Source organism: Phascolarctos cinereus, unplaced genomic scaffold (assembly GCF_003287225.1).
Source record: "Phascolarctos cinereus isolate Bilbo 61053 unplaced genomic scaffold, phaCin_HiC Scaffold_4;HRSCAF=312, whole genome shotgun sequence".
Taxonomy (NCBI): domain Eukaryota; kingdom Metazoa; phylum Chordata; class Mammalia; order Diprotodontia; family Phascolarctidae; genus Phascolarctos; species Phascolarctos cinereus.
Window position 1 is genome coordinate 665,131,825 of NW_027555847.1, and position 20,355 is coordinate 665,152,179.

Consider the following 20,355-nt stretch of genomic DNA (forward strand, 5'->3'; position numbering starts at 1 on the left):
TGCCATATCAAATGTTAATGTGTATTTGTTCCTGGGTTGGGCTGTGTTGGCTTGTTGGGGCAATTAGCATATAGGGGTGCATGAAGGCATGTTAACATTATATGTTCCTGTATTGGAATGTGCTAGTGGATGCCGTGTTTGTGGCAGGGTGGTAGGGAAGGGCTGCCCAGAGGGTTTGTCTGGATGCCCCCCACCCTCACTGAGCCCCAGGTCCCCCTCACAGGGATAACCTGTACCGAGTAGAGCTGGAACCACCCACGACCAGTGAACTGCGCTACCATCGGGTGAGTGGGGGGTAGGGGAGGATCTCATCTGGTTGGGCTGAGGGAGGCAGGGAGGGAGATAGCCCAGAAGCAGTCCCCACTCAGCGTGCCTCCGAGATACCCCCTCTGTCCTTCCCAGCCATGGGGACTGACTCCCTCCCCCCGGACTCCAGAGAGCCACCTCTGGGAGGCCATCTGGCCAGGGGAAAGAAGATCATCGGATCAGAGATTCTAGAACTCAAGGTCATCTAGCCCAACCCCCTATTCTGCCACCTTATCACCTCTCTTGCATACAGATGAGGAAACAGAGGCTCAGGGAGGTAAGATGACTTGCCCAAGGTCACACAGAGAGTAAATGGCAGAGCCAATATTTGAACCCAGGCTTCCAAATCCAACCTGTTTTGTACTACACCATGCTGCATCTCTGAGCACCTGTGTGCTGGATTTGAAGGGAGAAGAGACCTCGGTTCAAATCCTGGCTCTGATGCTTACTAGTTGTTTGACCCTGGCCAAGTCACTTTACCTTGCTAAGTCTCAGTTTCTTATCTCTAATATGCGGATAATTAACATAGTACTTCATAGACCTGTCATGAGGATTTACATTGTAAATCTGAAAGTGCTACAGAAATGAGAACTTGGTATTGTTATTATTATTCCTAGCTATAGAGATTGTGTCCCCCCTTATTCTGAATCACCCTCTCTTCTCTTTTTTCCTTCTCTTTCCTTCTATTCTCTTCCTTTCCCTTCCTCTCCTTTCCCCTTCCTACTCCTCCCCCTTCCTCCCCCTTCTCTCAATTCCCTCCCTCCTCCTCTCTCCTCTTTTTCATTCTGTCTCACTGTATGTGTCTCTCTCTGTCCCTGTCTCTCTCTCTCACACACACACACACACACACGCACACACACACACACACGCACACACACACACACACACACAGCACACACACGCACACACACACATGCACACACGCACACACACACACACGCACACACACACACCCCTAGCCTACCTGAAAACCACCCAACCCCATCTATTCCAGCCACAAGCGTTAGCTCTTTCCCCTCAGCCTTGTGGCACTAATTCTGCTTCCACAGAAGCTGAGCTGGCAGTCAAATCCAAACGACATCAACATCTGTCGGATGAAGGGGAAGCAGGAGGTAAGCTCATTTTCTCCCCATTCCAGGCCCAGACAAGGAAGGCCATTTTCATACTCATGCCCTTTCCCCCAGGACTGTCCTGGCAGGTAGCCCTAAGCCTTCCCCCACCAGTCCCCACGATGCTTTTCTTCTTCCTCAGGGCGAGTGCCGTAACTTTGTGAAGGTGCTGTTGGTTCGAGATGATAACACTCTCTTTGTGTGTGGGTCCAACGCATTCAACCCTATCTGTGCCAACTATAGTGTGAGTCCTGGCCCTACCTGGTCCTGCCCATACTCCCACCCCAGGGCTATGCCAATCACAACATGAATCCCAGCCCTATCTTTACCTCTTGCCATGCCATTAGATGAGGTGAATCACAATTTTCTTATCTTGTCATAGGCAAAACATTAATTGTAATGCTGTCCAAGTCCCAGATGGGGCAAGTGCTACCTGAGGGCTGCGCCAGTATAGTTTAATTCCCAGCCCTGCCTGCCCCTGCTGTTAACCCCGCTCTCAACCTATGCTATACTATTTGCCCAATCCAGGCCTATAGGCCCTGGCTTTGGATCCAGAACAGAAGGATATGCCCACTCTTGGGATTTACCCTTTGGATCTGAAAGAAATTTCCCTCTCTGGAAATGGGTGGGCAGGTAGAATGACCTTGTCAGGCTGGGATGGAAAAGAGAAGACTCTCAGGTCACTCATGCCCTTCTTGCCTCCCTCCTGGCCCCTGCAGATGGACACCCTAGAGCCTATGGGAGACAACATCAGTGGCATGGCCCGCTGCCCCTATGATCCCAAGCATGCCAATGTTGCCCTCTTCTCTGGTGAGTGTCCCTGGCCTGCAACTCTGGTGAGTGTGAGGCTCAGCCTCAGGCCAGGGTTGAGGTTCAGTGTGAGGCCACTGGTCAGCCCTTTACCCCTTAGGTCCCTGGTGAAATAGATCCAACCACCAACCTTCTATGTGCCCCCTCCTTTTGGAGAAATTTTTGCATAAAGGCCAGCTAAGCCACATGCATTTCCCCCATCCCTTCTGTCTGTGTATTAACCCTGGTTGTTGTTGTTAGTGGTGGTGGTGGTGTTGGTGGTGGTCCTTTGTTCTCGAAGAAGACCATGACATCAGAGAAGTGATGCCATGACATGCAAATGAACTGGATTTAAGTGAGAGATGGCTGCAAAAAGTCACCAGCCTAACTTTCTCCTCCGGAGCCATTTGGGTCCAGTGGCAAGATATAGATCAGGACAACTGGAGATGGCCCAGAATGCAGTGGGAGACCTTGCAAGGCCTTTTCAAGCTAAGGGTTTTAACAGGTCTCAGTTTGACTGAGGTGACACCCACTCTGGTGAACCAAGAGGGATAGGCTCACCCATTGCACAGATAGGAGAAAGGCCCGCAGATGGGTGAATGGTTACTGTAGGCTTAGACAGCTCATACTGTGGTCCTGGGGAGGGCTCACCATTGGACACACAGTTTGGTGAGTACTTGGAATCTGGATGTCACTAATCCCACTTCTTTGCCTCTCCCTCATTCCCACCCAGGTGGGATGCTTTTCACAGCGACAGTCACTGACTTCCTGGCCATTGATGCTGTCATCTACCGAAGTCTGGGTGACAGTCCCACACTCCGAACAGTCAAGCATGATTCCAAGTGGTTCAAAGGTAGGAAGCTGGGGAGGGGAAAAGGAAGGCATCTCAGACTGCATGCCCCACATAATAAGAGTCTTTAGTGATGATAGATAGAAAACTCAGCTCTTCATATAACAGGCTTGAGAGTCAGTCTTGGCAGGATGATCTTTGAAGTCCTTTCATTCTACAATTTGACCTCCCTCTCCCTACCCCGACCCCTCATAATAAAAAAATTCCCTTGTCATCATTAAAAGCCCCCGTTCCCCCTCAGCTGCCTAGTCCAGTTCTCATATGTCATAAAAGCTCTCAGCCCAGGCAGTGTCTCACCCACCTCATGGGAAGGGCTAAGCCTTGACCTCTCCTCTCTTCCCCTCATCTCATCCCTTGACCCACAGAGCCTTATTTTGTCCATGCCGTGGAGTGGGGGAGTCATGTGTATTTCTTTTTCCGAGAGATTGCTATGGAGTTCAACTACCTGGAGAAGGTGAGTCCCTGACTGGGGAGGAGAAGTAGGGCCACAGTAAAACCAACACTCCCCTGAAACAAGCTTTGGGGCCTCTAGTGCCTGAGGTCTAGCCGTAGCAGTCACCAGAGCAAGTTTGTAGTGTGCCCAGGCCAGAGCTAGGTACTATGGGGGAAGAATAAGGACATCTTGTACTCATGCTAGGCCTAATGTTTTCCAAATAACTTCCCAACGTCCTTGGGAGGCAGTGCAGGGATTATTCACCCCATTTTACAAATAAGGAAACTGATCCCCCAGAGAGGGGAAGTGATTTGAAAAAGTGACACATTAGTAGCAGAAATAGGACCAGAACCCAAGGCTCTCTCCCCCACACCACACTTGTATGTCTGTCCATTAAAGGAAAAAACCACTCCCAGATTCTCAAACCCTCAGAACTGTAAAGGTTCAGGTCCAACCCCTGGGTTTACTGATAAGAAAGCTGAGGCTCAGAGAAAGGAGTGACTTGCCTAAGGTCATGCAGTGCATTAGTGACATTGCCAGGATGTTAACACAGTCCCTCTGACTTCAAGTCTGGGTTCTTTATAAACGACTGCTTTCTCCGACTGATTCCTAGCATGTGAGAGTTCAAGGCAGGCTAGGTCAGGGAATGGATGGGATGTGTGACCCACCAGGGCTACCCCATAGGTTGTGGTGTCTCGTGTGGGCCGCGTGTGCAAGAACGATGTGGGTGGCTCCCCTCGAGTACTGGAGAAGCAATGGACCTCCTTCCTCAAGGCCCGACTCAACTGCTCTGTGCCCGGAGACTCCCACTTCTATTTCAACGTCCTCCAGGCCGCCACTGGCATCCTCAATTTGGGAGGCCGGCCTGTGATCCTGGCCCTGTTTTCTACCCCCAGCAACAGGTCATTAGAACAGGGGATGGCACTAGATGGGCCCCAATTCATAGCCTTGTTAGCTGGGTGTCCTTCAGCTCCAGGGCCTCAAGGCTGAATAGAGGACTCTGGCTTCCCCTCCATGTGGCTGCCCAAACCTCTCTCTGTCCCACTAAGGTCCCTCAGGGCACACCTCCCTTGAGTGGTTTATGCACCCTGTGCTCCTAGCCCTTACCCCAACTTTGCATGTCATTCCTCCCCTCCTACCCCAGCTTCAACTCTTCATGTCCTCAGATCCCCAAGCACTTAACTCTCAAGTCCTTAAATTCTCCATGTCCCTAACTCATCGCCAGTCCTAAATTCTCCATGTCCCTAACTCACCACCAGTCCTTAATTCCCCTGTGCCCTCCAGCCTTGGCCCTAGCTTCCTGTCTGTGACTCTGCTGTGATCTCTCCATCCTCATACTCCTCTCCCCCACAGTATCCCTGGCTCAGCTGTCTGCGCCTTTGACATGGGCCAGGTGGCAGCTGTCTTTGAGGGCCGCTTTCGGGAACAGAAGTCGCCAGAGTCCATCTGGACCCCAGTGCCTGAAGAGCTGGTACCCAAGCCTCGGTGAGTCAGTCAACAATCAGTCAGTAAGCATTTAAGCACAGACTATGTGCCAGGCACTGTGCTAAGTTCTGAGGATACAAAGAAAGGCAAAAGACAGTCCCTGCTCTCAAGAAGCATATATTCTAAGGGGCAAAGCAGCATGTAAACAACATGATACATGGACAACAAGATATATATGAGATCAGCTGGAAATAACAGATGGAAGGCACTAGAATTAAGGGGGATCAGAAAAGGCATCCTCCAGAAGGTGGGATTCTAGCTGGGTCTTGAAAGAACTCAGGGAAGCTAGGAGGTGGTTCTTGGCCCTGCTTTTAGTGCCAGGCAGCCACAGAAATAGACCAAAGACTTGGCTAGAGCTCAGGTCATAGGAAAATCAGAGCTCCTTTGGGATCATCTAGTCCAGAGGTTCTTAATGTGAGGTCGAGGAAGTTTTACAAAATTTCCTCGATAACTATATTTTAATATAATTGGTTTCCTTTTAATCCTGTGTGTCTTATTTTATGCATTTAAAAACATTCTGAGAAGGGGTCCACAGGTTTCAAATAGATGCCTAGAAGGGGCAAGTGACATCTTCAGGGTCACACGGAGCCAATAAGTGGCAAAGCTCAGGTTTGAGCCCATGCCACCTGACCCTTTGACTCCCAGCCCAAGACACCAGCTCAGTGGAAGCAGAGTATGAGCCCTCTGGACCCCGACCAATCCCTAACCTTCCTCCTCCTCCCTCAGGCCTGGGCTCTGTGCAGCCCCTGGAATGCCCTACAATGCTTCCAGTGCCTTCCCCGATGAGATCCTCAACTTTGTCAAGACCCACCCCCTTATGGATGAGGCGGTCCCTTCCCTGGGCCATGCCCCCTGGATTGTGCGCACCCTTGCCCGGTGAGTGCCTGGAGAAGAGGGGGGATTCAGCACTCTATTCATGTCATCAAGTATTACTGTGTATGTTCTTCTAAGTTGAATGTTGACTATGACCTTTATCGACAGTATAGGGGGTGGGAAGGGACAGTGTCAGCTCACAAGCATGCATGTATGTTGGCATGTATGTATCAGCACATATGTGTTATTCAGGAAATATTTATGATGTGCCTACTGTGTACAGAGTCCAGCACTCAGTGCTAGGGGAGATACAAAATTCAGCTAAGAGAGGGTCCCTGCCTTTATGGAGTTCACAGTCAGAAATAGGGGGATAAGTCATAATCTCAGATGAGCATAATACACATTTAGTAGTAATACTGCAGCAGAGTCCTACAGTCAATAAACATTTATTAAGCACCTACTAAGTTCCAGGCACAGTGTTAAGCACTAGGGATAAAAACAAAGACTTCCCCTGCCCTCAAGGGACTTACAATCTAATTAATCTAAAACAATACACCAAAGGAAATGGAAAAGCAAGGACAGGGGGATGGTAAGGTCCAGAGGCATGAAAAGCTGGGTAAGAAATGAAGAGGGGAGAGCAAAGTATAGTGAGAGAATGTAGGGAGAAGGTTTTTTTCTGACAAAAAGAAAAGAAGCTGCTTGGGGGAGGGGGCGGGCAATGCTAGGAATTCACCAGGATGAGACCAGAAGAGAGGACATCATAGCCATAGAGGAAAAGTGGGAACCAAGGCAAGGAGGCTGGAAAGCCTAGGCCAGGTTTGGAACAGAAAGTTTCCCAGTTTGACTAGAGGTGAGTAATGAGATGAGGCTGGAAAGGTATGGGGGGGAGGGAAGTGCCTTAAATGTCAGGCAGAAAAGTTTGAACTTTACCTGGTAAGCTCTAAGGAACCACTGAAGATATTTGAATAGAGAGGAGGGACATGACCAGATGAGAGATGATTCTGGCATTGCTACGTTGGCTGGATTGGGGGAGGGTGTGTGAAGGTGGGAAGGCCTCTCAGGAGGCCTTTGCATGGCCAGGATTAGGATAGAAGCAGAGACAATAGAAGGGAGTGGGTGGATGCAAGGATTGTCCACAGGTAAAATCAGCCAGACTTGGTAAAAGATTGGATGTGTGTTGGAGGTGGAGGAAAGGGAAGAGTCCAAGATGATTCCAACTTTAGGAACGTGGGAACCTGGGTGAATGTACTTCCATCAGGAGAAATACAAAAGCCAGGAGAAGAATTGGATGTAGGGGGAACCATGAACTTGGTTTGAGGTGTGTCTGAGCGTACCGGTATGTACATATATTGTGTTGGTATTTAACAATCCACACATTTATCAAGTGCCTAATCTGCACAAAGAAAAGCATTGTATTATATGGTTTATTGGCATATATGGTTATATATCAGTGCACACATATTTATATGTGGGTGTCCTGGGTAGATGTAATGAGCTGTGTGGGCCTCTGGCAAGGTCCCATGGTCCTGCATGCCCATTAAAGTATGCTCATCTGAGTAAGGCAGGTATGCAGCTGTCCCTTGGTGGGCATGGCCAAGGAGGAAACCAACCAGGCTGTGACCTTCCTTCCTTTCCCCTGGCATTAGGCACCAGCTGACCCGAGTAGCTGTGGACACAAATGCAGGGCCCTGGGGGAACCAGACCGTTGTGTTCCTGGGTTCTAACACGGGTACCGTGCTGAAGTTCCTAATCCGACCAAGTAGCAGTTCCCGGGGTCCCACCGAGCAGAGTGTCTTTCTGGAGGAGTTTGAGACCTACCGGCCGGACAGGTGGGAGCATGCTGGGAGGGGCCTGCTAGAAGGGGTGGGTGTGTGCTTGAGTTTGCCCCCAGCTCTGTGAGCTGTGGCAGCCACAGTGTCCTTAGGAGCTTACCAGGATTGGCAGGGAGGATTGCTTATTAGAACAGTCCCAACTGCCAGCCCAAACTTTCCCCTTCCCCATTGACTACCTGCCTGACCCAGAGCCCAGCTGATTCTATTTTCTGCCAGGTGTGGACGTGGCCCTGAGGAGAGCCGGAGGCTTTTGAGTTTGGAGATTGACCCCACAGCTGGTGCCCTGCTGGTGGCCTTCCCTCGGTGTGTGGTCCGTGTGCCCATGGCCCGCTGTCAGCAGCACTCAGGCTGCATGAAGTGAGTTTCTGTGAGCCTAGGGCTACTCTTTGAGTTCAAGGGAGGCACCACCTCACCCTGGGCCTAGAGGTCAGGGTCACCTGGATCCTCTAGGAGCCCTGGGGAAGCAGAGGTATAAGGGAACCATGGAAAAGCTGGAGGCTTGGGGGAGGCCTGGGAGACAGGGCCCTGATGCAATGCTTAAAGAAGATAGCTTGAATCTCTGACCTCCCCTCCTCTCTCCCACCCCTTTCCTTCCTGCCCTCCAGGAACTGCATTGGCAGCCAGGACCCCTACTGTGGCTGGACACCAGATGGCTCCTGCATCTTCCTGGTCCCAGGCACCAGGTAAGGGGCAAGCTGAGGAAGAGGATGCCTACACCTCTCTGTGCATCACATGAGACTGACTACTTGGGGCCCAGAGTGCCCTCAAGGCATCCCTGGAGATAAAGGGGGTAGAAATGGTGTTTTGTGGCCTGAGTGGATGTGTCCCTGAGCCTAGGGGCCTGACATTGTGGTCCAAGAGACAAAGTGTGTCAGGGGATCTGGATTCAAATCTCTTTTCCAACATTGAAGGTAATGGGATCACAGGGTTGCTAACTGCCTTGCTTATAGTAGGTGTTTATAGATGGTGATTGAAATTGAATTGAATTGAGTTTACTCCACTGGCCTCATTTCACAGATGGGGAAACTGAGCGTCCAAGAGGATAGGTGACTGGCCCAATGTCCCCTAGGTGACAGTGAACAGTGCCTGAGCTTCTGCTGTGTACAGAGCTCTGGGCCAGGAGTCAGAGGCGAGGTCAGGTTAATGAAGACAGTCCCTGATCTCAAGCAGATTGCAATTTAGTAAATGTCAGGACCAGGATTCATCAGGTCGTGAGATTTAGAGCAGAGAAGGAACTCCAGTCTAACCCCCTCGTTTGATAATTGAGGGAACAGGCCCAGGGAATTTGAGTAACTTGCTCTGAGTCACACAGCTGAGTCAGGAGCCTAACTCAGACCCTCTGCCTCCAAGTCGTGGTCCTTCAGCCACCCTGGCTGCCTTATGTAGATGTCCTGTTCTCCCCAAGTTAATTCACCTCTTCTTGTTTTCGCTCAGTCATTTCAGTCATGTCTGACTCTTCAAGACCCCATTTGGGGTTTTCTCAACAAAAGATACTGGAGTGGTTTGCCTCTTCTTCTCCAGCTCATTTTACAGATGAGGAAACTGAGGCAGACAGGGCTAAGTGACTTGCCCAGGGTCACACAGTGAATGTATCTGAGGCCAGATTTGAACTCAGGAAGATGAGTCTTCCTGACTCCAGGCCTGGTGCTCTATCTGCTGCACCGCCCAACTACCTAATTCACCTCGGAGAGTCACATTTTCCTCCTCTGTAAGATAGAGAAGATACAACATGAGGACCGGCTCACAGGTTTATCTTGAGGAAAGCACTTTGTGAGTCTTAAAGTATCACTGAAATGGGAGCAGGGATTTCCAAAAAGACAAGCCCAGCAGCTAGGGCAGCGTTCTCCTTGGCCTTCCTTGGTGGCCACCCTATGTCCCCACCTAGCCCCTAACAGCGAAGGGCTGGAGAAGCAGAATGATGGGTTTGGGGTCCGAAGGCTTTGACCTCGGACACGTCCCTCAGTTCCCCTGGGCTTCAGTTTTCTCATATGTCAAATGAGGAATCTGGGCCCTGACCTCAAAGGTGCCTTGTAGCTCTAAAACTGTGACCAAATGATAAGCTCATTTCAGATGCAAGAAGAGAATGTGAATGAGAGGGGGAAGGTACTCTGTAGTATTCCAAACCCTCCCTTTCTCTACCTGTACCCCACAGCACAGCTAGATGGCACAGCAGATAGAGTGCTAACTTTGGGTCAAGAGGATCCAGGTTCAAATGTGGCCTTAGACAAAAGCTGTGTGACCCTAGGCAAGTCACTCGATAATCTGTTTGCCTACATTTCCTCATCTGTAAAATGAAGATAATAACAGCAGCTACCTCCCAGGGTTATTGTGAAGACTGAATAAGATAATGATTGTAAAGTGCTTGGCACAAGCGCACATAGTAGGTGTTTAATAAATGGTCATTTCTTCCTTCTCTCCCACAGGGCTACCTTTGACCAGGATATCTCTGGAGCCAGCACATCTGGCTTAGGTGACTGTACTGGTGAGTGCTTGAGGGTTAGGGAGGGGGCCTGACCTAACTCAATGTGACAACATCTCCTGAGAAGGGGAAACCTTATGAGCCTGCCTCCAACTCGCCACCACCCTTACACTAGCATCTCACCCCACGCTTATCTGAGCCCTGGTCAAAGGGGTAGGGGGAGGGAGGAGATCCTAGCCTGTTCCCATCATGCTCGGTGCTGCCTATGTCCCACCAAGCCTGTTGAGGCACTGAGGCTCTCAGGGCTAGGAGATGGACATAGAGGGAGACAGGTGCCAAGGGAAATGGATGGAGAGAAACTAAGAGATGCTAAAGGCAATTGTTGATTACTGAGGACCACAGGTAAGGCAGACTGATGCTAAAACAAGCTAAGACAGACAAGGCGAGGCAGTGGGTTGGAAGCTTCCCTTTTCTCTGTCCCCATCAGCCCCAGTTCAGCCCCTGGAATTTCACTTCTTTGGCCAGAAGGAAGGTAGGGGGGCTGGTGCCATCTGCTTGGGTCTTACCCCTCCCACCCCTGCTTGCCTCCCACATCTGTCCCAGGGCTCCTTCGGGAAAGCTTCATGGAGGAGCGGGCTGGCCTCGTGTCTGTGAACTTGCTGGTGACTTCCTCAGTGGCTGCCTTTGTCATTGGGGCTGTGGTCTCCGGCTTCAGTGTCTGCTGGTTCGTGGGGCACCGAGACCGGCGGGAGTTGGCTCGCCGCAAGGACAAGGAGGCGATCCTGGCACATGGTGGGGAGGGCCAGGTGGTGAGCGTGAGCCGCCTGGGTGAGCGGCGTGGAGGGGCCGGGCCCCGGGCCGGGCCCCCTGAGACCCTGCTGGCCCCCCTCATGCAGAATGGCTGGCCCCAAGCAGCCTTGCTGCAGGCTGGCCAACATGAACTCGCCTCAGGCCTCCTGCCCACCCCTGAGCAGACACCCCTGCAGCAGAAACGCTGCCCTGGTGGACTGCAGCGGCGTGCCTGGGAGCAGAGTCAAGGAGTCCTGCACACTGTCCTCCGGGAGCCCTCTGGAAATGCCCCGTCCCTTGGTGCTGCCTCCTCCTCTTCCTCTTCCATCATCCTGCTGCACCCTGGTGGTGGCGGGCATGGGCCAGACCCAGAGGCAGGTGGTGATGTGCGTTTCCTGCCCTCAGCGATGGCCGGGGGCCGGGACCAAGTGGGTGGGGTGGCCCCCTCCCAAGTCAGGCCAGGCCGGGCCTCTTACGTCGACTTCCCTATCACACCGCATGCCAGCCCTGATCGGCGGAGGGTAGTTTCAGCACCTACGGGCCATCTGGACCCAGCCACTGACAGCCTCTCCCGGCCCTGGAGCCCTCCCACAGGGAGCCTGACAAGGAGTGGCCCGGCTGCCCCGGCCCTGCGGCGTACACACACCTTCAACAGTGGCAGTGGCAGCAGTGAAAGTCGCCCAGGGGAGCCCCACCACACCCGACGCCCCCGCCCGCTCACAGACTTTGCCCGCTTGCTCCCCTACGGGCCTGAGAGGACTGCACCCCCTGTGCAGTAAAGAGTCAGGGGACACAGCCCATCGATGCCCCCTCAATACCCTCCTGGCCTCCACTTCCCTGGCGAGGGGACCCAGGCACAGAGCCCGCCAGCCCGGGCCCAGGAAGAAGCTGGCCAGGCAAAAGATGGCCCCCAGGCCCTCATTAAAGCAACAGCCAGCCCTGGTCCTCCTCCGAGCAGGGTGCTCCTGGGGAGTTGGGTTCCTTCTCACACCGGCCCTCCGCGTCCCCCCCAGGGAGCTACACAAGAAGCACAAGAGCGTTGATCCCTTCCCTTGGGGGTTGGAAGAAGCTGTGCTGGTCTGGGGTGGGAAGGATTTGGAGTCAGAGGATTTGGGTTCAAATCCCAGCTCTGCCTCTGACTAGCTTTGTGACTGTGGGCAAGTCATCTCACCTCTTAGGGCCTAAGGGTCCTTGTCTGTAAAATGAGGGACTAGATTGGACTAGATGGCATCTCGTTCCCTTCCAGCTCTAAATCCGATGATCCCTATGACTGGAGACTGGCCCATAATTTCCTATTTGCCATTCTCCTGATTGATTTTCTTTTTCTTTTTTTTTAATGAATTGCACAATCTTGGGCTCAGTGGGACAGGCCAAAGAATTGCCCCCTGCCCAGGGGCCATGGCCTGGACAGAGCCTCCCCTCCCCTGCCCCTGGGTATCCCTCCCCCACCAAATGTTCCCTTCGGCCAGGGGTCCTGTGAGTTGGGTGTGCGTGTGCGTGTGCGTATGTGGGTATGTGTGTGGGGGTCAGTGGGTAGGTATATGTGTGTGTGAGTGTGTGCATGCCCGTGTCCATTTTGGAGGAAGGGGGCAGTGGGAGAGGGCTGCTGCTGGCATGTTGTGCTTGTGGGTCTGTCTCAGACGCGGGGGGTGGGAGCCATCTGCGTGACTTTTAGCCGACCGGCGGCAGAGCCTGAGGAGGCATGGTAGGTATCTAGCAGGTAGTCCTGGTATCTGGCGGGAGGTCAAGGCTTGCCATGGCTCAGAGGCGGCAGGGGAGCAGTTCTGAGTTCGGATCCCACCCCCTCAGGGAAGCTGGGGGGTGCCTGCCAGCTCTGGGAGGAGCTTTGGTCTTCCCCTTTCCCATTCCAGCCCAGTCTCCCCCTTCTCCCCCTCATCCCTCACTCCGTGCTCCAGACACTGCAGCCTTTGCTGTCTAAAGGGCTCCGGTTTGGTGTGGCTTAGGGGAAGGGGCCCTGGGGGTCGGGGCCAGTAGCCATGTACCCCTGTAAATAGGGCCCCAGGGTAGGAGAGGGCCCCCAACACCTCCCATTCTCTCGTGACCTGTGACCTTCCACCTTTGACCTGCAGGTCATGCATGCAACAGCTGTGCTCTGTATTAACTCTGGAATTAGCCCTCTCCCCCAAATAAAACTCTGTTTACAACACCCACTGCTTGGGCCCTCTCTTTGGCTCTCATCTGCCTGACTAGCTCACGTGGTGGATCCCAGGGCTGTGGGTATGTGGCTGGGGGCCCACACTGGAAAGGAGCTGTGAGTCAGGGGCCCTGGGTTTGGGTCCAGGATTTGCTGTCTGTGTGACCTTGGACAAGTCACTTCTGAGCTTCAGTTTCTTCACCTGTGAAATGAGGATAATAATACTCATGCTACCTACCTCACAGGATAGTTGGATGGAAATCAAAGCTGATAAAGTTCTATCAAAATGTAAACTATCTTTATTATCATTATTTAACAGTGGCAGCAGCGGTAAAAGAGTAGTTGGTGCCTGTGCCCTAGGGCACTCTGCTGCTCAGTCACATGGGCTCCTATCCTGGGGTAGCTGGAAATCTGAAGGCACCACGCTCTTCTTCCACTCCTCTGTGAACCTGGAACTTGAGGATGAGGGTGGATGGAGCCACAGCTGGGAGGGCCTTATGTCATAGGACGGTGGAGCTGGGAGAAGCCTTAAAACAGAACGTCATATCTGAGAGGCCTTAGAACTCTTGGCATTTAAAACCCTCCCAAACCTGGCTCCAACTCACCTTTCCTCGTGGGCCAGTCAAACTTGTGAGAGGCTTCCTCACAAATGAAGCTCCATCTCCCCTCTCTGAGCCTTTGTACAGACCATCCCCCATACCGAGAATGCCCTCCCTCTTCACGGCAGCCTCTTAGGATCCCTAAGATTTCCTTCAAATCTCAGCTCAAATGCCACCTTCCTACAGGAGACCATGCTCCTCTCCCCCAGTGGCTATGGCCTCCCCTATCCCCCAAATTCCCTTGGGTTTATTTTGTATGCATTTCACAGGTTCCATGGATTCAGAGCTGGAAGGAACCTTAGACGCCAGTGGTCCACTCTTCTCATTTTGTAGATTAGGAAACCGAGGCCCAGGGAAGTGAAATGATCTGTCCAATGTCATCGGTGGTGGGATTTGGATCCAGTTTATCTGACTCCAGAGCCAACATGCTTTCCTTTTTTTTCTTTTCTTTTCTTTTCTTTTCCTTTTTTTTTTTTTGGTATTGGTCAAGGAAGTTCCTCACCAGGACCTCCTTAACACCAATGAAATCACATGTCTGGTCAAAACATTTTGTAAATATTTGCTTTGTATTTATTTATATGTATATATGTTGTACATGTTGTCTTCTATAGAATGTAAGCTCCTTGAGGGCAGGGACTGTTTCCTTTTTGTCTGCATATAGTAGGCACTCAATAAACACTGGTTGATTGATTGAACAGAGAATGTCAGAACTGGAAAGGTCCTTGGTACATAGAATATCCTAGCTAGAGGGGATCTTGGAATGTGGAAGGTCAAAAGAGCAACTTTTGAACAAATAATGAAGTCAGAGCTGGAAGGGACATCCTTAAGCTGTCCACTCCAACTCCAATTTACAGAGGGGGAAACTGAGTCCCAGAGAGGGCAAGTCACAAAGTCACATAGAGATATGGCAGGGCTGGGACTAGACTGAAGGTCTTCTGATACTCTCCTTTTTGAAATAGTGGGCCACCTGTGTGTGTCTGTGTCTGCGTCTGTATGTGTGTCTCTAAGTGTTTCCATGTCCATGTGTATGTATGTGCATATGAGACTGAAGAAGGGTGTGGGTCTGATGTTCTGGGAACTGGGCATCATTATCTCTGAGCTCATTTGAAGAGAAGACTGGGCTACCAAGTCATTCCTGTGGAGCAATCAGAGAGAAGGAACAGAATGGTAACAGAGAGCACAATTAACCACAGGCTTTCTCCCCCATTCTGGGCCTCATTTTCTGCTCTGTAAAATGATATCTTCTCCTTCACCCTCCTCTTCCTTCTCAACAGTGTACGAGGATCATATAATCACAAAATGTTAAGAGTTTGGAAGGGTACCTAGAGGATATTGAGTTCCAACATCCTCACTTTACAAATGTGGAAACTGAAACCCAGAGAAGGAAAGTGACTTATTCAAAGACACATAGTGAGTCAGTGGCAGAACAAAGACCAGATAGATCTCAGGCATCTGACTCCTAGGCCAGAGTTCTTTACATTGTGCCTCATTGTCTCTGTCTGACAGCTCAGACAAGGGAGTTGGGGGGGGGGGCACACCCAGGTAAGAATGTGGATACATAAATGACTGGTTGGGGCTTCAGGGACAGGAAGGGGAGGCCCATCTACTTCTCCAGGAACAGAGACCAGGAAGCAGCAATTTCTCTGTGACCAACAGCTCTGACCCCCATGTCAATGATGAAATCCATGGGACAGACTCCAAAGTAAAGAACAGAAAAGAACCCTGCACCCACAGCCTTGACCCGGGTTCTTCTGGTTCCCGTACGAATTCTGATGTGTTACTTTACAAGACACTTGCCTCACTGGGCTTCCATTCACTGCCTCATCTACCAAATGAGGAGGGTTGAGCAAGATGAGCCCTCAGGGCCCCCCCAGAGACATTCTTTATTCTAAGAGTCCTCCCAACACTGACACTGTATGCTCCAAGGGCTCTCTCCCTCCACCACCACCTGACTCTGTTCTCTGACATTCTCTGTTCTCAGGGTGTTCTCTGTTCCAAGCTCCACCCTCTCCCCCTACCCTCAGCAATATGTTCTAAGAACCTTCCATGCCATGACTGTGTTCTAAGGTCCCCATCGGCTGAAGTGCTATGTTCTATTGACCCTTCCAGTGCTAATGTCCTAGGGTCCTCTCTTCCACCACTACCCTCCATCTCTCCCCAGGATCCTGAAACTTGGATTTATACCCTTGCAGAAGATGGGAGGAAAGGACATGTGACCTTAAAACTAGGGATAAAATCTAGGAAAAATCTTGATGGTTAACCCCAAGGGTGACACCTATTCTGGGAAGTCTCTTCCCCTTCCTCTTCCCCCCAGCTGGGCAATGATTTCGCAAGCAACCCCAGAGGCCCTGAACCGGAACATGCCAGGGTGGCTAGGGATTCTACAGGAGCGTCTCCTGCCTGCCCCACCTACCTTTGTATAAAGTCTCTACCGCAGGAAGGCTCCAGCAAGAAAAGCCAGTGAGCAGTAGCTGAACAGACAGACGCTATGTTCTCCTATAATTCAGAGCCTGGCCGAAGGTAAGGACACAGGGGCATGCACAAGGATAAACACATCTGGCTCACCAACAGCCCTATAGTGCCACACACAAATACAAAGGCAGAAACACAAATACAAAAAAAACAAGGCAATGCATGCCTTAGCACAGAGACAAATGAGACAGAAATACAGACATACACGTACAAACATAGAGGCAACTAGTGTGCATGCATGCCCACGCACACACGTGCACACACACACACACACACACAAACACACACACACACAGGAGACCATGAGGTGGGACAGAAGGGAGGGACCCAATGAAGGGTAGAAGTGAGAGGGGGACCTTAATCAGGAAAGCTGAGAATGGAGACAAGGGAGCAAGAGAAAGGGAAGAAGGGAGTTTCTGGGTCCTGTCCAGCTTCTTAGGGAGATGGTAAGGGACAGGGCCATTAGCCAGGATACCCCAGTGCCTCCCTCTAGACCATATGGCTTAGACACTGACTAGCTAATTGACTTTAAGTCACTTCCCCCCTTCAGTCCTCAGTTTCCTCTCCTGCAAAATGAAGGGACTGAATTAGTCTCCTTCAGCTTTGGTACTGTGAATTCTAAGAACTTTGAGCAACTGAGAAAGAGGATAATAGGGAGAGATTCCTGGAGAAAGTGATGCTTCAGGGAGAATATGGCTGGGAAGAAAGGGAAGGGCTGGTGGGGAGGGGGTGAGGAGAGGACATTCTGACTGAAGGGAACTGAGTATGAGCAAAGACACTAAGGTCAATGGTAAGAAGGATGTTAGCTTCCTCCAAATTGTGTTGCAGGGTGGAGAGGTCGGGGAGTAGAAACACGACAGAGACAATGTGTAACATTAAACCTGAGAAGGGACTTTTGGAGGAAGGAGCTTCTCATAGGAGTGCTCTCTTTTGAAAAGAATCATTGTTCAAATTTAATATATTCATAGAATGTCAAAATTGTAAAAGGCTTTACAAAATACCATGTCACAATTGGACAGGGCCTCCGAATGTTAGAACACAGAACTTGAGATGCCAGAAGGAGTATTATGTATTAGAACTATCTCGTGATTCGGAATCAGAGGACCTCCATTCTAGTGCCCCCCTGTGCCACTAACTGGCTTTTGGTCTTAAGCAAGTCACTCACTTCCTGGGTCCTGTTTCCTCATACAGAAAGGGATGGGATTGCTCCGGGTGATTTGTATGGTCCCTTCTAACTCTAAATCCTGTGATCCCTTGGAAGGAACCTTAGAACTTTTGAAGTAAGATGATGCTGAAAAGGGAAAACGTTTCCAGGTTGAGGGGAGGGACGTTGAATGTCAGATTTTTTTAACAGAGGAGTGTCATGACGAGATCTTTCAGAAGGAAGAGAATTGGGGTACTTGTAAAGGATTGATTGGAAGGGGAGACAATGGAGGTGGGAAAAATTATTAGAAAGTTACTGCGAAAGTTCTTTGAACTAACTGTAAGGAAACTCAGGTGATCATCCGGTTTACCCTCTTACCTTATGAGGTCCAGAGAGCTGAAGTGATTTGGACAAGATTGCACAGCATCCAAATAGCAATTGATCTTTTTGTGTCCACAGCCCGGCTGCCTGTGGCACGGCTAGTTCTCTAGCCATGCAACTGCTGCTATTCCTTCTGCTCTTCCCATCTCTTGGGCAAGGGGTTCCTCAGTGCCCCAAGGCCTGCAACTGTACCTTGCCAGTCAATGGCACATCAGCCACCTGCGGTCCCCTGGACAGCTTCCCCAGAGGCCTTCCTGTGGATACTACTTATGTCTTTATAGAATATACCAACCTCTCACAGCTCTCAAGTGACACCCTCAAGGGCCTCCCTAATCTCAAGGAATTGCACCTCGCTGGCAACAGGATTGACAACTTGAGCTCTCAGCTCCTGACACTCACACCCACCCTGAAGGTGCTGGACCTGACAGGTAACAACCTGTCTGAGCTACCCAGTGGACTCTTCAGAAACTCGGCAGCCCTCCACTCCTTGGTACTGAAAGGAAACAGACTACAGACTCTTAAGGCAGACTGGCTAGAGGGATTGGTGGCCTTGAACTGGCTGGATGTATCTGCGAACCAGCTCCAGAGGCTGCCCCCAGACCTGCTCCTCAACCTTACTGCCCTGCATATCCTGGACCTATCTGATAACATGTTGCTGGAGCTGCCCCGCAATCTGCTGAAGGGCCTCCCCAACCTGGAAAGGCTTCACCTGGAGGGTAACCAACTCAAGACTCTGGCCAAGGGCACCTTTTCTGTTACACCACACCTATGTTACCTTTTCCTCCAGGGAAACAGGTTAAGCAACCTGCCTTCCAGCATCTTCAGCACCCTGGGTGAGCTGGATATGATTGACCTGTCCAACAACTCGCTGGCACAAGTCCCTGACGGGCTGTTGGATAAGATGGGCCAGATGAGGGTTGGATTTGATCTCTCAGAAAATCCTTGGAAATGTGATGAGAAGCTATGTGGTCTCTACCATTGGCTTTTGAACAACCAGGACAGAATGTTCTTCAAGAGTAAGACCCGCTGTGATAGCCCCGAAGACCAAGCAGGCCAGATGCTCCTGGAGGTGGCTAAGAAAACAGTCTGCCCCAAGCAGTAGGTGCTAGGGGACACAACACAAGGCTCTACCTTCTCAACTTTGTCATCTACACATCCCCCTACATACTCAGCAGCCTGAACTCACACCCCAGCGTGACACCCAGGCAAAGCTTTACCAAAGGCTCTCCCCTTGCCCACAGCCCCTGAGCCCTTGAACCTGACAGACCCAGAATCCCCATAGCCCATGCTCCCCTGTCCCCAAATCTTCCACTACCCTCCTCTATCCTGAACTACAAAGATTCCATCAATACTGATTGAGCATCTCTTGCATGGTACTCCAAAGCCTGATCAGTAAGCAGGATTGCTTTCCTCTTCCATTTTAATTGAAAATGTAAGTCAAGGAAATAATGTAAAAGGACCTATCTGGACCTGTCTGATAACATGTTGCTGGAGGTGCCCCCCACCATCTGCTGAAGGGCCTCCCCCTTCTGGAAAGGCTTCACCTGGAGGGCAACCCGCTCCAGACTCTGGCAGAGGACACCTAGGAAAAACTGTAAGGAAAAAGTCATAGAGATAAAGGGAGATTATTGAGGGATAGTTCTTACTCATTTGGCCATTTGTATTCTTAAGGAGATGGTGTCTCCATGGAAACATTTGGCCCAAACATCTTCACCTTTTTTTAGGGGCTAGGAGTCATGTTAGAGACTTTCAGAGAGGCAGGTTTCTGTGCAATTATATTGTGAGCTCCTTGAGGGCAAGGACAGTCTTTTGCCTCTTTTTGTATCCCCTGCACTTCACTTGATGCCTGGCACATAGTAGGTACTTAGTAAATGCTTATTAACTTCCTAATAAAGGTGTTCCAAAGTAAAATGGGCCACTTGGAAAGTTGGGATGTTCCATCACGGGAGACTTAGCAGAAGGTGAATGATCACTTCCCTAATTAGTCTCCTATCTTCTAGTCCCTCCTCTCTCCAATCTATCCACCACACACACAGATGCTAAAACAATCATCTGAAAGTTCACTTCTGACACCAACACTCTCCTGCTCAAAAGCCTTTAGTGGCTCCCTGTTACTCCTACACTAATATACAGTACCTAGGAGCCTTGCATTTAGAGTCCTCCATCCAAGCCACCTTTCCAGGCTGATTTCACATAGCTTAAGGCATTTTAAATTCCAGCCAAGCTGGCATCCTAGCTTTCCTCCAAATTTCTGTTTCCATCTTCCATTCCTTGGCTATCCCTGGTCTGGCATGTACTCCCTCCTCTCCTTCAACTCCTGGAATCTCTAGATTCCTGCTGGACTCAACTGAGGGGCTGCCTCCCCTTTCACGTTGGGGATTGTTTTCTGCCACCTCAATTTATCGTGTGTTTACTTATCTGTGCACATGTCACACCTTCCCCAATAGAATGCAAGTTTCTTGAGGGCAAGAACAATTCTCTTCCCCCCCCCCTTTTTAGTATCAGTACCTAGCACATAGCAGGGTCTTAATGTTGAATAATTGAATGAATGTTGTAAAAGGGATTCTTCTTACAAGTTGGACAGGATGAACCCTGAAGCCACTTCTAGCTCTGAGGTTCTATGAAAATCTAGATCATTTTCTCTTACTGTTAAGCCAGTGGATTTTGGCTACAATTTGGATCTTGGAGTACATTTAAATTAAGTGGAGTTGTGACTTTAAAAAAATAAATTGCTCTGACTTATGTAGCCAGTAAATAAATATAAAAAGTTTCTGTGCCA

The 20,355-nt window shown here is 50.6% G+C and overlaps 2 protein-coding genes across 6 annotated transcripts in view; both read left to right on the top strand.

Moving 5' to 3' along the window:
- The window catches only part of SEMA6B (semaphorin 6B), a 49,967-nt gene extending 35,686 nt beyond the window's left edge, over positions 1–14,281 (top strand). For all 5 annotated transcript variants that reach the window (XM_078153995.1, XM_020971347.2, XM_020971346.2 and 2 more), the window contains 14 exons: positions 224–284; positions 1,356–1,418; positions 1,558–1,659; positions 2,135–2,225; positions 2,938–3,057; positions 3,420–3,508; positions 4,172–4,389; positions 4,841–4,972; positions 5,699–5,848; positions 7,432–7,614; positions 7,834–7,974; positions 8,223–8,300; positions 10,041–10,099; positions 10,640–14,281. In XM_078153995.1, the coding sequence (XP_078010121.1) occupies positions 224–284; positions 1,356–1,418; positions 1,558–1,659; positions 2,135–2,225; positions 2,938–3,057; positions 3,420–3,508; positions 4,172–4,389; positions 4,841–4,972; positions 5,699–5,848; positions 7,432–7,614; positions 7,834–7,974; positions 8,223–8,300; positions 10,041–10,099; positions 10,640–11,604 (2,452 nt within the window). In that variant the 3' untranslated portion in view covers positions 11,605–14,281. The remainder of the gene's footprint in view (positions 1–223; positions 285–1,355; positions 1,419–1,557; positions 1,660–2,134; positions 2,226–2,937; positions 3,058–3,419; positions 3,509–4,171; positions 4,390–4,840; positions 4,973–5,698; positions 5,849–7,431; positions 7,615–7,833; positions 7,975–8,222; positions 8,301–10,040; positions 10,100–10,639) is intronic.
- Positions 14,282–15,941: 1,660 nt separating this feature from the next.
- LRG1 (leucine rich alpha-2-glycoprotein 1) lies at positions 15,942–19,490 on the top strand. Its single transcript, XM_020971350.2, has 2 exons — positions 15,942–16,099; positions 17,655–19,490. Exons 1-2 carry the CDS (start codon positions 16,068–16,070, stop codon positions 18,676–18,678), a joined length of 1,056 nt encoding a protein of 351 aa, XP_020827009.1. The 5' UTR covers positions 15,942–16,067; the 3' UTR covers positions 18,679–19,490.
- The last annotated feature ends 865 nt before the right edge of the window (positions 19,491–20,355 follow it).

Coding starts and splice junctions, on each gene's coding strand:
- LRG1 (XM_020971350.2), top strand. CDS start 16,068: ATGTTCTCCTATAATTCAGAGCCTGGCCGAAG. Junction 16,100..17,654: donor AATTCAGAGCCTGGCCGAAG/GTAAGGACACAG, acceptor TTGTGTCCACAG/CCCGGCTGCCTGTGGCACGG.